This window comes from Mus pahari, chromosome 7 (assembly GCF_900095145.1).
Source record: "Mus pahari chromosome 7, PAHARI_EIJ_v1.1, whole genome shotgun sequence".
Classification (NCBI taxonomy): Eukaryota; Metazoa; Chordata; class Mammalia; order Rodentia; family Muridae; genus Mus; species Mus pahari.
In genome coordinates, this window is record NC_034596.1 from 79,766,725 (window position 1) to 79,781,340 (window position 14,616).

The window sequence follows — 14,616 nt, forward strand, 5'->3', positions numbered from 1 at the left end:
TCTACAAAGTGAGTTCCAGGACAGCTAGGGCTATACAGAGAAACCCTGTCTCAAAAAACCAAAAAAAAAAAAAAAAAAAAAAAAAAAAAAAAAACCAACCAGGGCTGGAGAGATGGCTCAGTGATTAAGAGCTGCTCTTCCAAAGGTCCCGAGTTCAAATCCCAGAAACTACATGGTGGCTAACAACCATCTGTCCTGGAATCTGATGCCCTCTTCCGGGGTGTCTGAAGACAGTTACAGTGTACTTACATATAATAAATAAATAAAAATCTTTAAATTTAAAAAAAATCAGTTGCCGGGCGATGGTGGTGCACGTCTTTAATCCCAGCACTTGGGAGGCAGAGGCAGGCAGATTTCTGAGTTCAAGGTCAGCCTGGTCTACAAAGTGAGTTCCAGGACAGCCAGAGCTACACAGAGAAACCCTGTCTTGAAAAACTAAAAAATAAATAAATAAATAAGTAATAAATAAAATCAGTCTATAGTAGAAGAAAAACCACATTTTAAACATTTATTCTTTTTTTAAAAAAGTTATAAAATTTAAATGGTTATTAAAGTTTTTTTTAAAAAGTCTTATCACTGTGAAATGTCACCAGTTTTCTTGAGTTCCATAGTTTTCTCACCGTGGCCCTTCACTTCTTACAGTTCATTCAGTTTTTCAGGAGCAAACATCTTCTGAACTATTTTGTAAGAAGTCACGAGAGCAGCGCTGGGGAAACCTCAGTGTTCCCCGCAGGGCCATCCGTGGGCAGGGCTAGAGGCTTCTAGGGTTCCTGTGTAGGACCTCAGGTGAATCTGTGGCTCCTTCCCAGCTCACTGGGCTTTCTTGTCTGTGGGCATTGCAGGCCCCGGAGCTCAGCTGCTCGGATGAACCTGCATGCTTGCCTTCATTCCAGTTTGATTCTAGTCAGTTCCCAGCTTCCTCCTCCGTGGAGTCTCAGAACCCAGGAGTGAAACTGCAAGAGCCCAAGACCCCACTGAGGTCAGACAGCTGCCAGAGCAGTCACCCCAATCCCTCTGCCACCCAATACCCCCAGTTAGAGGGGCCTTTGGTCCTGGCCAGGCCCAGCCTTTGGGTCCTTTCTCATCAGGCCACCCCTGTGGCATGGGTACCTTTTCAAGGCTGGGACGATGTCCCACGCTGATAAATGTCATCCCCAGTTGCTGACCAATTCGGTAGAGCTCACTCTCCGCTTCCTCTGTCAGGGCACTGGTGGCTTCATCGAGCACTGACGAGCAGCGTGTGGTGGCAAGAGATCACAGACTGCCCTTGCCCTCTCTGTCACTCCTCCAACCCATTCACCCTGGGGTATGGTGGACTGACAGGAGAGTCACGCCAGGATAGAGATCACACCTGAGAGCATGGCTCAGATCTCACAGCTGCCTGCAGATAAATAACACTGTACCCCAAGACTATACAATCTAGGACTCTCGATTCATCCGAGGCTCTGTGATCAGGAGAGTCCATTCCTGCTACATATGCATATACATACTCCTGCCAGGCACAGCCTGGGGATGCCTGCTCATCTGCGGCAGAACCCAGGGAGCTACAATCACAAGCCCTCTAACTGAGGCTGCATAACAAGTGCATTTACACTCTCAGGACTATGCCAAGGGGCCAAGCTCTGCTCATCACGGGTAGGGGACACAGGGAAGGATACCTAGTCATGTACAGGTATACATGTGTGTCCAGGCTGTGAACACATGCTACAAGTACCTGTGAGTACACACAGCGCCTGGCATGTGCGCCCACGGTGTGTACCTCACCTGCATACTTGGGCTGCAGGTAGAAGAGACGGGCGAAGGAGAGTCTTTGCATCTCCCCTGGGGACAGGACATCATACCTAGAAAAGGCAATGAGGATTGAGCTCCGAAAGGAGGTGACAGCTTGACTTTTGCCAAGAATACATCTTGAAAGAAGCAAGTTCCCTATAGAGGTTGGCCCTAGGACGGAGATACTCCCTCTTAGTCACATGACAGGTGAGGCCCAAACTCTACCCAAGGTACGGATCCTGAGCTGGTGAAGCAGCCCAACACTGGATGCTGGGGTCAGGAGCCATTGCATCCTTTCACAAGGCTGCTGGGATGCTGTAATGGACCCATGGGGGGCACTGCCTGAAACTGCTCATCCTTACCAGTTCCAATCCACCTGCTGGTCCAGACCTCCAGTCCTTGCCACCAAGCTGGACTGTAACAGACAGGGGTCAGAGAGTCCACACAAGTGTCCAGTGTTTTCTGCAATCCTACCTCCCCACCTCAAATGTTTCTGCAACAGACACAGCAGTGGTGAACCAAGGTGGGTGTTATCACCTTCACCTCTGAGGCTGGCTGGAGTACGGTGACGAGAAGCAGCAGACAGCCCCGTCAGCTTTGCTAATAAGATTTTTCGGCAGAGGTGAAATGGCTCAGTGGGTGGAGCGCTTGCCACACACACACCCCTGGCAGCCTAAGCCTGAGCTCTGGAACCCACACGAAGGTAGGAGGAGTGAACACACATCTACACACATGTAGCACACACACACACACACACACACTTAAAACAACATCTCTACAGAGCAAGCGCACAGGTCCTTACTGCCTGCACCCCATTTGCAGCTCCCACTGCCAACTTGCACACCCACTGTTTGCCCCAGTCTTGGGTCCAGAGATGGCAGCGGCTCTGCTGGCCACCAACTACCTGTGGCCAATGCTCTCAGGTAGGCCTCCCACTCACCAGGCCTGCCAACTCCAAGAACCTCAAGATCCTCTCATCGTCTGCAGAACCTGCAAAACAGAAGCTTCTTCAGCACACCACGGCCTCGCTCCAGCTGGCCAGGAGGGATGGTATGCAAGCATCCCGGCAGGGGCAGACTCCCAGAACAAACCTAACAGCATAAGGGCCCGCAAAAGGACACCTGCTTCCCTTCTCCGTGGGTGTCTCTCTTCAGGAAAGGAAGACAAGAGGACCCCGTTAAAGAATAAGACCCAACCGGAAACCAGCAGCCTGGCTAGACGCTCTCCCAGTGGGCACAGGAGAGGCCGGTCAGGCAGAGCAGAAACAACAGAGATGAGGACATGAGTTGAGGAGGGACAGCTCACCTGAATCAGGGTAGATCTCCTTCAGGGGATATATCACCTGAAAACAAGAACATCTCTGGTTAGGGTGGGTAATGAGAGATAGCAAGACTCAGTCCCATCATTAGCATCCCTAGGATCCACCCACAGAAGCAAGGCTCCTCCCTTAGGAGGGAGGGAGCAGGGCCTGCAGGAGAGATACAATGTAACCCTGAAGGCAGTCAGGAGAGATACAGTGTAACCCACGGGACAACCTTCAGAGGTGTATTTGGAAGGCAGAGTCTTGGAGCCTCCTGAGGGTAAACTCCAGTGTCTAACAAACACATGGAGCAACCGGCTAGCTATCTTAGGAAGCAGCTCTGGGTTCGGTCCATAAATACTGCACAGCATGTTCTCAGAACCTGGGAATGCCTAGGCATGGGCGCTATTGCCCCTATCCTCCTCGGGCCTGAGGCCTGTCATACTGTTAGAAGTCCTAGATGTAAGTGGGTGGCATGAGGTTGGAGGAGTGGACCCCTGACCGTGCTGACCTGCTCCCGAAGTGTCCCATCAGTGAAGAACGGCTTCTGAGGCAGGAACAGCACCCCGTGGGGCCCAAAATCAGCCAGCATTTGCACTGAGCCTGCAGAGCCCACAGAAGCCTCCATTGGGAGACCCCTCCGACAAGGTAACCGCCTCTTCTCTCCATCTCCTCTTCCCACCACACTGCCCCCTTGTGGCCAAGGCTGTACCAGAGGCTGGCTCACCTTTCACGCTCTCCCACAGGCCTCCCAGCACCCGCAGCAGGGAGGTCTTGCCAGTGCCCGTGTTGCCTGTGATGAGCACACTCTGCCCCTCACAGATCTTCAAACTCAAGTCTTTGACCAGGGGCTTGTCAGAAGAGGGGGCCAAGATGGAAACCCGATCGAGCAGAAAAGCTGTGTCTGATGGCTCTGTTGTCGGACACCCTGGGGCTCTAAGGCAGGGAACAGAGGTGGAGAGACAGGCCATATGGGTAGTCCAAGGAGAGTGAGTACCTGGTCTAGAGGCACCCCCTTTGTCCCAGGAGCCTTAGGGGTGTAACTATGCCCTACAAACCCACACGCTGATGTCTCATTCCACATGCCTCAAAGTGAAGCATGAGGAGACAGAGTGAGGTTAAAACGAGGTTGTTGGAGTGGACCCCAGGGATACCGCAGGCACAGAAATCAAGTGAGGGCACACAGGAAAGTGAGCCAAGGAAAGATGTGTGGGAGAAACCAAAACCTCACCAACTCTAACCTACACGTTGGATTCCTAGTGTGCAGAACTGTGAGAACTCGTCTGCTGTTTAAGCCAGTCTGTGGTATACAGTCATGGTGGCCTAAGCATTACCATGGGGATGGGGCTGGAGCACTAACCTGTGACCCACTGGGTGAAGTCCCTACACAACTGATCTTAATCACTCTTGGCATCCATGGATGGTAAATGCTGCCTGGCTTGGCAGATAGAGGAAATGAGCTCAGGTGGCTAAGTGACTTGCCAGGTGCTATACAGCTTTATTCTAGTAATTGAGAGAGGGTGTGTGTATGCGCGCGTACATGCATGCGCACACGCGTGTTTTAAATTTTTATTTGTATTTCATGTACATTGGTGTTTTGGTGTTTTGCCTGCATGTATGTCTGTGTGAGGGTGTCAGATCCCCTGGAACTGGAATTACAGACAGTTGTGAGCTGCCATGTGAGTGCTGGGAATTGAACTTGGTCCTCTGGAAGATCAGCCGGTGCTCTTAACTGCTGAGCCACCTCTCCAGCCCTTAGTGGGGCTTTTGTTTGTCTTATTTTCTTCTCTGTTGTTTTTGAGACAAGTCTCAATGTGTAGTTTTAGCTGTCCTAAAAGTTGCTATGTGAACCAAGGTGGCCTCAAACTCAGAGATCCACCGCCTCTGCCTCCTGAGTAGTGGGATTAGAGGCGTGAATCATACCCAGCCATATCTTCCTAGGTGACCACTGTCCAGCCACTTTCCAGGAATGTATCTGTTCTTTACTTCTGAGGAAGAAGATTTCATTACTTGATACTCAGAGCAGTTAAGTCATTTGCCCAGAAGCTGGAACAGGATGCCTGCCTGTTGGTGGCCCTACCACTTAGGAAGCAGAGGCAGGTGGCACTCTGTGGTCTACAGAGTGAGTTCCAGGACAGCCAGAGCTACAGAGAAACCCTGTCTCAAAACAAAACAAAACAAAAAACAAACAATCAAAAAAAGCTAAGGAGGTAGGGGGAAGGACAGGAAAGTGAGAAACATCTAGGGACCCTGAAGATACAGGAATAAATAAAGACATCCATCGCTCTGGGTCTGGGAGGCATGGGAAACAAGAGACACTAGGAAAGCGGCAGCGGCCAGACTCAGCGGGAAGAGGAGATGAGGAGTGTGACATTCTGACTTTTGTTCTTTATGTAAATATTATTTTTGTCCTGAGTGATGCATACGAGTGTACACACATGTGTGTGTGCACACGTGATACCACAGGTCACGTCAGTGTGTTCCTTCTTCTCATTGAACCTGGAGCTCACTGTTTGCCAAGGCTGACTAGATAGTGAACCTCTGGGACCTGCCAGTCCCAACCACCCTGCACTGACATTACAGGCACAGGGTCACATTTCTGTGTGGTTGCTAGAGACTCGAACTTAGGTCCTCAGCTTAGGTTACCCACTGTGCCACTTCCCCAGTCCTTTTCTTTTTTTCTTTTCCTCTCTCTCTCTCTCTCTCTCTCTTTCTCTCTCTCTCTCTCTCTCTTTCTTTCTGTTTTTAATTTATTTTGAAGCAGAATCTCATCATGTAGTTTTTCAGAGTGTCCTACAACCCTCCTGCCGCAGCCTTCTATGTACCAGGATTAATAGTATGCGCCACCATGCCTGGCTTTTTGTGTTGCTATGGTGCCCGGCAGGTGTGTGCATTTCCTTGCCTTGTGGGGAATGATGCAAAGCCACACAGTGGATGCCAGAATGGAGGTGTCAGCTAACAGTGCACACCTATAAGACAACTGATACAACACGGAGACTGCTCCCACCTGCTCCTTATAACCCGGCTACACAGCTGGGAGGGGCTCCGAGTTCAAGCCAGCTGGTGATCACTGAATCCATACCCATACACTATAGCTCCATACTCACTTGTCCAAATCCCACTCACTCTCGCCTAGGGCTTCACAGTCTTGTGATTTTCGGGACATGTCCAGCAGGGCCTCCTGAAGCTCTCCAATCCTGGGCAAGAAGAAAGACCTGAAGGCAGGCTCTGGATGCCAGGTGAAGGGGAAACTTCTCCCTGTCTCACGTACATCAGCACGCAGTGCGATGCTGCCCTTTTTCCATTCGGTGTTTCGTTTCCCAGTGGCACACACTCTGCTCACCTGTGCGTGTAACCGGCAACATCCGAGAGTGTGGTGGACAGGTCAATGAGCTGGGTGAAGCAGCTGATGAGGTAGATGCACACAAAGGCATTCTGCTCAGGACAGAGAATCGTCAGTGGGGCTCAGGACTGGACCCCCGTGTCAGGGCTGACCAGGAGAACCTCTCACCTTGCTGACCAGGGTGCTAAGCTCTGTGGGACTCAAGTCTCCATAGACCCCACTGAAAATGGGGATTGCAATGACGACGTAACTCAGGATGCTGCCCAGATAGTCGAAGGTGTTGATACCAACTGTAGGAGACAGAGTTCATGAGACCCGGGAGACATTCACGAGTTCGGCAGGGACACAACTCTCAGGATGGAAAGCAGGAAGTCAAGTAAGGTCGTGCTTCCTCCAGATCTGCGTTCCCCTAGGATACCCACAGCGAAGGCAAAAGCTCCCCATGGTCAATCCTTTCAGTAAGTGGCTCCCTGACCAGAACAGGCCGACAGCGGGAGGTGTGCGAGGGAAGAGCTAACTGGACCATCCCCATCCCATGGTTCCGTTTCCCAGGGCCCCTCTGCCTACTGTACAGCCAGAGCTCCCTGGACATCAGCTCTCTCTGGGTCTGAAGGAGTTCCTGCAGCCTTCGGTCTGTCCTCATGTGCTCGACAAGCCCAGCTCTGATGGAAAAGGATGGGGTGTCTACAGGGACTCAGCAAGGCTGGGACACCTTCATTGCGCCACAGCCTCCTTTAGAGACCAAGCCCATGCAACTAATCTTAAGTCTCAGACATGTTCTCTCATTAGCACCCATCCACGGCTTGAGCCTCAGGACCCACTCTGTGGTCATGAACTCAAGTTGTCCAGGCCTGGTTCAAACCAGCTCTGGCTGGTTTCTACTAAAATAAGTTGCTTGGACTTCTAACACCTTTTTTTAAAAAAAACTTTAAACTAAAAACTTTGAACTAGTAAAACCTACATAGAAAGTTAGAACACGATTTAAGAGTTCCATTGAGGGGGCTGGTGAGATGGCTCAGTGGGTAAGAGCACCCGACTGCTCTTCCAAAGGTCTGGAGTTCAAATCCCAGCAACCACATGGTGGCTCATAACCATCCGTAACAAGATCTGACACCCTCTTCTGGAGTGTCTGAGGACAGCTACAGTATGCTTACATATAATAAATAAATAAATAAATAAATAAATAAATAAATAAATAAATAAAAAGAGTTCCATTGAAGGGGCTGGAGAAATGACACAGAGGTTAGGAGCACTGACTGCTCTTCCAGAGGTCCTGAGTTCAATTCCCAGCAACCACATAGTGGCTCACATATATCCATTTATACTGGAATCTGATGCCCTCTTCTGGCATGCAGGTGTACATGCTGAGAGAGCATAAATAATAAATAAATATTTTTTTAAAAGTTCCATTGATGGGGTACTGAAGAAATAGCTCAGTACATGTTGCTCTTATAGAGGACCTGGGTTCAATTCCCAGCAAGTACACGGCAGCTCACAACTGCTTGTAACTCCAGTTCCAGGAGAGCTGACAGCCTCTTCTGACCTCAGTGGGCACCAAGCACTCACACGGTACAAAGATATACATGCAAGCAAAACAGTCATAAAATAAGTAAATCTTTAAAACTGAGGCCAGTGTAGTGGTGCATGACCGTTCCAGCACTTGGGAAAGCAAATCTCTGAGATTTTGAGACCAGTCTGTTACAGAGTGAGTTCCAGGACAGCCAAGGACAAATAGGGAGACACTAGTTTTGTTGTTGTTTTGAAATAAAAATAAAAACAAGGAACATCAAGTGCTCTTAACCACTGAGCCAGGGGCCAGAGGACTGGCTGGGGACGGAGGCTGGCTCAGAGGTTAAGAGTATTTGTGGCTCTTCTAATCCCAGTATCCTCTCAGACAGCTCACAACTGCCTGTAACTCCAGCTTCCAGGGATCCAATGCCCTCTTCTGGCCCCCAATGACACCAGCAGACACACAACACATACACACACACAATACAGACATACACAAGACACACACACAGGAATAAAGTAAACACAAATGAAAAATAAGTAAAAAATTTAAAAACTAAAGGCTTTAAAAAGGGTGTGGGGGAAAGGTTCTGGGTTTTGTTTTGGTTTTTTGTTTGTTTGTTTATTTAAGACAGAGTATCGCTGGGCAGTGGTAGCACATGCCTTTAATCCCAGCACTTGGGAGGCAGAGGCAGGCAAATTTCTGAGTTCGAGGCCAGCCTGGTCTACAGAGTGAATTCTGGGACAGCCAAGGTTACACAGAGAAATTTGTCTTGAAAAACCAAAATAAATAAATAAATAAATAGATAAATAAATAAATAAAAGAATATCATGAAACCAGGCCAGCTCTTATCTTGTTATATAGCTAAGAATGACCCCGAATTCTTGATTCTCCTTGCTTTTACCTCCTGAACAGTAGGACTACAGGTGTGTGCTGCCACACCTGATTTATGTAGTGCTAGGACTGAACCTAGGGCTGGAGGGCCTGAACTCACTATGTAGATCAGGCTGGCCTTAAACTCACCGAGATCTGCCTGCTTCAGTCTCCTTACCTGCCTACTATAGATATGAGCCACCATGTCCACCTGCTCATCTAAAACTCTCAGTGATCCTGGTGTCCCGATGAGGAAGTGACTGCTAACTGCAGTCGAGACAGACAGAGGGCAAAGGATCTAAGGCTATTAAATTCACCCCGTACACAGGTAATCCAAGGGACAATTCAGCTTCTTAAATACAGCTTGTGCTTCCAGCCCAAACAGGCACACCAGGACGGAAGAGATGTCACAAACACTGCCTGCAAGATGCCAGGTCTTTGGCTCCAGCAAGTGTGGGGAGCAGATGTACCCTTCTGTGAGAAGCCTATCTCTCCACCCCCCCCACCCCCCATGCTACAGAGACAAAAAGAAGCTATTTCAGACAGGAAAAGAGACAAAGGCAATGCCTCCATCCAGATGAAGCCACCCACTCATTTTATTCCGTGGCCATTTTAGGTCCTATAGTTAGACCACCAAGACCAAGGAAGTCACCAGCTTCAGGAGCTGTCCCCTGTACCTAAGGACAGGGAGAAGGGTGGGGAGAGGGTCGCAGCTAAGTGTGACAGGGCCACGGGGGGGGGGGGGGGTGTAGTAGGCTTTATCTTTCCTTTCCTGCCCCTAACTGCGGGGAGAACAGGAACTTTCTCCACTAGACTCACCTATAGAAAGCCGCAGGCTCCGCATTCACTCGAATCTGCATGTGCTTGAACCTGGGAAGGGAAATGTGTGCTAACAATGGGGAACCCTGGGAGCAGAGGAAGCCCACTCCCATACAACACAGAGCCCAGCTCCGTGTCCACACTGTGGCCGCCTTTCCTTGGGCTGTCACGAAATGAACACCCCAGGGGCTTGGGTGTGGCAGCAGACGCTGCACTCATGTGCTGACCTCAGCTTTCTGGGATGAGACAGGTGTAGGCTTGTCTATGGGACCTCCTCCCCGAGCCTAGCTTAACCAAAGCAGGAAGCACAGGGCAGGTGCAGACTGGATCAGCTGCTGGCCCAGCAGACAGGGCAATTAGATCCTGGGTACCCCCCAGGAGATGCTGATGGCCAACGCACCCTTTTCTTACTACTCCACATGCACAATGTCCTTAATTCTCACAGTAGACAAGCATTTCATCCACTTAAGAGGTGAGGGACCAGAAACCTCAAGAAGCATATGACGCCTGTTTCTCCCATGACATTACACACGGCTAGGACTTTTACACTTAGGCAGTCTTACCCAGTCCCTCAACCTTAACCAGGAGAACACACCTAAAATCCCCCTCCAGTTTCTCCTGCTGCACCAGTTTCGTCACGATGGGCCCCATCAAAGTTTTGTTCACCATGGTCCCCAGGATGAAATATCCAAAGATGCTCACAGGCCCAAGCCAGCCTGTGCTGAAGGGCAGAGAGGGGTAAAGGGAGGATGAGAGACGATGTGGAGTGCCATAGAAGTAACTCTGGGGCCCTTATTTCTGCCTCACCCCTCAGGTAGCCGTTCAGTTCAATTTGGGATGAATGACAGTGACATCTGACACCTGACTTTAGCCAGGATCCCTGACAATGAAGTATCACAAGACCAGAGAGGGGGCAGGGTCATGAGCACGTGAACTAGAAGGTTCCCTGGGGTGCAGGTGGTAAAGATGAGCCTCCCTTGGACCCTGACCTGCCCTCTATGTGGGAGACTCTGGGTAAACAGCAGGCTGGGGTGGAGGGCCCCTCTGGAGGGAGAGGCTGCACCTTTGGAAGCACTGGTAAGTGTAGTAGGTAAGAGTGAAGGGGGAGACGATCAGCTTGCTGGTCACGCTGCTGAGCTGGCGGCAGAATCGCTCCACATCCTGGCTGATACGCTGGTCCCTATAGCCAACGACACAGAGGTGCTGAGCCCAGTGAGCCGGGGACTTCCACTTCTAACCTTGACTTAGGTGGACCCAGACAAATAGGCCTTAGGCTCCAACCAGGAATCTAGAGAATTGTCTCAATTTACCCTACAGGGGGTGGGGCGGGAGGTAGCCACCAGAAGACCCAAGGGCCTGAGTCAGATCTGCACAGAACCAATGGAAAAACTCAGGTCTTTCTGGATGGTCAGGGACATGGTCTCCTTAATCTCAACCCTCCCCATCTCCCTATGGACCCGAGACTCCTCCAGGTCAGGGTCTGGTGGTGAAAGTTTCACCAGGGCTGAGTCATAATGAAAAAGCCATCTTCTAAGGACCTTCACTGGGAAGCTACGCTTGAGCTGAGAAGTTACCTCAGGCAGGCAACAAAGTAGCTGCTGTGCTGAGATGAATGGGAAAACCTAAGTGTGAAGGAGAGATCCCTCAAGTCCCGCCTCAGCACCAGGGCCACCCTCGGACAGGCTGCTTGCAATCCCTCACCTCTGAAATGGCAGCTGACACCGAAGCACCTGATGTCAGGCACTACACTGTGCCCGACAGGGGCAGTGTTTTCATCCTCATCACTATATCCTTTGACGCAGGACCTCTTACGGTCTTCATTGTACAGAAGACGTGTGGGGGCTTACTGAATGAGCTAGAGCCGGGGATCTGAATCCCAGACAGCAATAGTAACTTTCATTTTCTTCTCTGCTGCACAGCCAAGAACCTGTTTCCTGGCAAGGATGCTCTCTTCATTTGCCTCATCTCAACTCAAGACAGAAAACGGACTAAAGAGAACTATTCTTAGCTGTTTCCCTTTAGCTCCCCAGTCAGCCCCCACGGTCTCTCAGAACACCCTCCCTTCACAGCTCTGAGCAGCAACACTGGCCTCCTGCAGAGGAGTGTGGTCGGGCTAAGCTACTTGGATGCTCAGGAGGGAGGCAGCAGGGACAGAGAGGGATGCCTACGGATTATCAATGTCGTCCCGCAGCACGTTGAGGGTGTAGTACACGCGGGCCCGGAAGTACAGGTGGTGCAGATGCTCGGTGAGGTCCTTCCTCCAGCTCACGTACAGCAGGTTGCAGGTGAACTGGTCAAAGCTCTTCAGCTGTGCATGAGGGAGGCAGGGGAGAGGGAGAGGAGGAAGAGATGGCTTCCTCCTAGTCTGGGTTCGAAGCTCAGAGCTGACAGGAGCTTCTGCCGATGGGGCAGAATCCACAGTCAGCACTTCCGTGCACTTTCCTTTTAAGGCTTCGGATCACGTGACTGCCCTTTCCCCATTTGTTCACGTGCCTAGTCCTTCAACAATCTCAAAGAGCTCAAGTCCTTCCCTGCAATGAATGTCTCATACTGAGAGCGGGGGAGCTGCTGGCAACAGGGAACACCTAGCACACCCGAGAGGACACGTTACGACAAGAAAGGGCAATCCCCAAGAAACTGCCAGTCCGGCCTGACAGAGGGCATCGGGGCTTGGTAGAGCCTTGCCTCACCACCTGCTATTTTCTGAAGAGTCTCATGCTAAGCACAAGGGACAGGACAAGACGTTCACAATCCAGCCAATGAGCAAAGGTGTAAGGTGTGCTGCAGCTGTCTCCTCGAGGAGCAAGTACCCACAGAGAAAAGCTTGGATTTGACGGAGGAAACGCAAAGGAAAGTAAGGAGGTCTCAAGAGAGGTGCCAATGAAGGTATCTTGAAAAACAAGGAGGCTGTTGCCAACTCGAGTAGTGGAAGGCAGGTACTGGACAAGAGGAAACAGGCGAGAGGGCCGGAGGTGTGACTCCACCCTGGGGGCTGAGTCACAGCTCAGCTGCCAGAGTAGAGCGAGCTCTCTGGCGGCAGATCCTGGTGTGAAAGTGTTCTGAGCTCCCTGAAGTGAGAGTTCTGAGAGGGGAAGGGACCTTGCCTATTGCTACTGAACATTAAACCAGAAAGCTCATCTCAAGAACGCCAATAGCAAGATCAAGGCCCTGCCTTGGGATCTGACCTTCAGGGGAAACATAGCTCTAATTCCCAGAACGGGGCAGAAAAAGACCCAGAGCTCTGTCCCTGCTTCCTGAACACTCAGTCCTGCCAGGCATCCCACTAGACTGGAGAAGGAAGGCCATGGGGGAAAGGAGAGTCCTTACGGTGGAGTTGAGGACAATAAGTGTCACAGCCAGGAAGGTCAGTGCCTTAAATCCATCCAGGTCTTTGTTTCCCAAGACTCCATAATACTGACTGGGGATCAAGCCAACTTGGTAGATCACCAGTTGCTCTGTGGGGAGGGAGAGGAGGTGGAAGTCAAAGGGGAAAGGAAGACACTTCCTCCTGTTAGAGACAAGGAAAGGAACCCCAAAGCCCAGTTCTTCCCCATTGCCCAAAGCCCATGCACTCACCCAGGAGGGTCACGCACAAGAGCGTCATGAACATTAAGACATTCTGCGATGACCAAGAAGGAAAGAAAACCTTCTGTATCCTCACGAACCTCTGGACAAGTTGCAGATCTAATCTGGGCCTGCAGAAGTCAGGACACGGGGAGAAGGCTCAGAGGACGGTTGAGTCTTACTGAAGGTAGTAAGCTCAGCCTTGCTGTTATTCAGAGGGTCCAGGCTTTGCATACACACAGAAGACTTATGAATGCTGAAGATGGAAGAATAGAGAATGTCTATGGGGAAAAGTATATTACTAACCTACCAGAAGCCAATGTAAAAAAATAAACAAATTGGTGAAGACACCTTAATAATGATGAAGTGGGAAGACATTTCTCAAATAAGACCCCAAACCTGAGCCGGGCGTGGTGGCGCACGCCTTTAATCCCAGCACTTGGGAGGCAGAGACAGGCGGATTTTTGAGTTCGAGGCCAGCCTGATCTACAAAGTGAGTTCCAGGACAGCCAGAGCTATACAGAGAAACCCTGTCTCGAAAATACAAAAAAAAAAAAAAAAAAAAAGACCCCAAACCTACAAACTATACAGGGTAAAACTGGTGGGCTTGATTTAGACTTACATATTTTATTTAACACAATACCACAGAATTTAGTGAGATGAGAGAAGGTATTTGCAGAATGAAATTGATAAGGAATTACAAGCTGGAGCATGCAAGGAATCTCTGCATGTCAGGATATTTCTTTCTTTCTTGGTCTTTTGAGACACAGTTTCTCTGTGTAGCCCTGGCTGTCCTGGAACTTGCTCTGTAGACCAGGCTAGCCTCGAACTCACGGAGATCTGATTGTCCTCTACCTCCCATGTGTTGGACTTAAAGGTGTGCACCAACACTACCCAGCACATCAGGATATTTCATCGGAAAGTGGGGAGAGGATATAAACAGGCAGTCTATGAAAGGGATAATCCATGAGCCTAATAAATGTACTAAATTGGCACAGTGTAGTTAACAAGATGTCTCAGCCAGTAAAAGGTCCAAGTGTTTGTCTCCAAGACCTGAATTCCATCCCCAGATCTCACTGTGGAAAGAAAGAACCAACTCCAAAATCTGTTCCCTGATCTCCATTCCTGTGTCATGGCACACATATCACATGTGCATATGCATGCCCCCCACACAAAGTTATTACAATAGACTATCATCTTACAGGGCTGGAGGGATGGCTCAGTAGTTAAGAGCACTGACTGCTCTTCCGAAGGTTGGGAGTTCAAATCCCAGCAACCACATGATGGCTCACAACCATCTGTAATGAGATCTGATGCCCTCTTCTGGGGTGTCTGAAGACAGCTACAGTGTACTTACAGATGAAAGGATGGACTATCCAGAAACTGCCCCACCTGGGGGTCCATCCCATAATCAGCTACCAAACGCAGACACTATTG

The 14,616-nt window shown here is 50.1% G+C and overlaps 1 protein-coding gene across 2 annotated transcripts in view; it reads right to left on the reverse strand.

The window, feature by feature from the left end:
- Positions 1-550: 550 nt before the first annotated feature.
- The window catches only part of Abcd4 (ATP binding cassette subfamily D member 4), a 15,319-nt gene continuing 1,253 nt past the window's right edge, over positions 551-14,616 (reverse strand). The window contains exons 2-19 of one of the 2 annotated variants that reach the window (XM_021202371.2): positions 13,192-13,310; positions 12,943-13,070; positions 11,784-11,923; positions 10,679-10,795; positions 10,211-10,336; positions 9,616-9,666; positions 6,981-7,075; positions 6,582-6,703; positions 6,414-6,505; positions 6,178-6,267; positions 3,798-4,006; positions 3,582-3,673; positions 3,076-3,112; positions 2,711-2,760; positions 2,133-2,185; positions 1,765-1,841; positions 1,111-1,226; positions 551-953 (exon numbers count right to left, since the gene is read on the reverse strand). In XM_021202371.2, the coding sequence (XP_021058030.1) occupies positions 885-953; positions 1,111-1,226; positions 1,765-1,841; positions 2,133-2,185; positions 2,711-2,760; positions 3,076-3,112; positions 3,582-3,673; positions 3,798-4,006; positions 6,178-6,267; positions 6,414-6,505; positions 6,582-6,703; positions 6,981-7,075; positions 9,616-9,666; positions 10,211-10,336; positions 10,679-10,795; positions 11,784-11,923; positions 12,943-13,070; positions 13,192-13,310 (1,783 nt within the window). In that variant the 3' untranslated portion in view covers positions 551-884. Of the gene's footprint in view, positions 954-1,110; positions 1,227-1,764; positions 1,842-2,132; positions 2,264-2,710; positions 2,761-3,075; positions 3,113-3,581; positions 3,674-3,797; positions 4,007-6,177; positions 6,268-6,413; positions 6,506-6,581; positions 6,704-6,980; positions 7,076-9,615; positions 9,667-10,210; positions 10,337-10,678; positions 10,796-11,783; positions 11,924-12,942; positions 13,071-13,191; positions 13,311-14,616 lie in introns of both variants that reach the window. The other variant, XM_029541039.1, reaches the window with a different exon arrangement.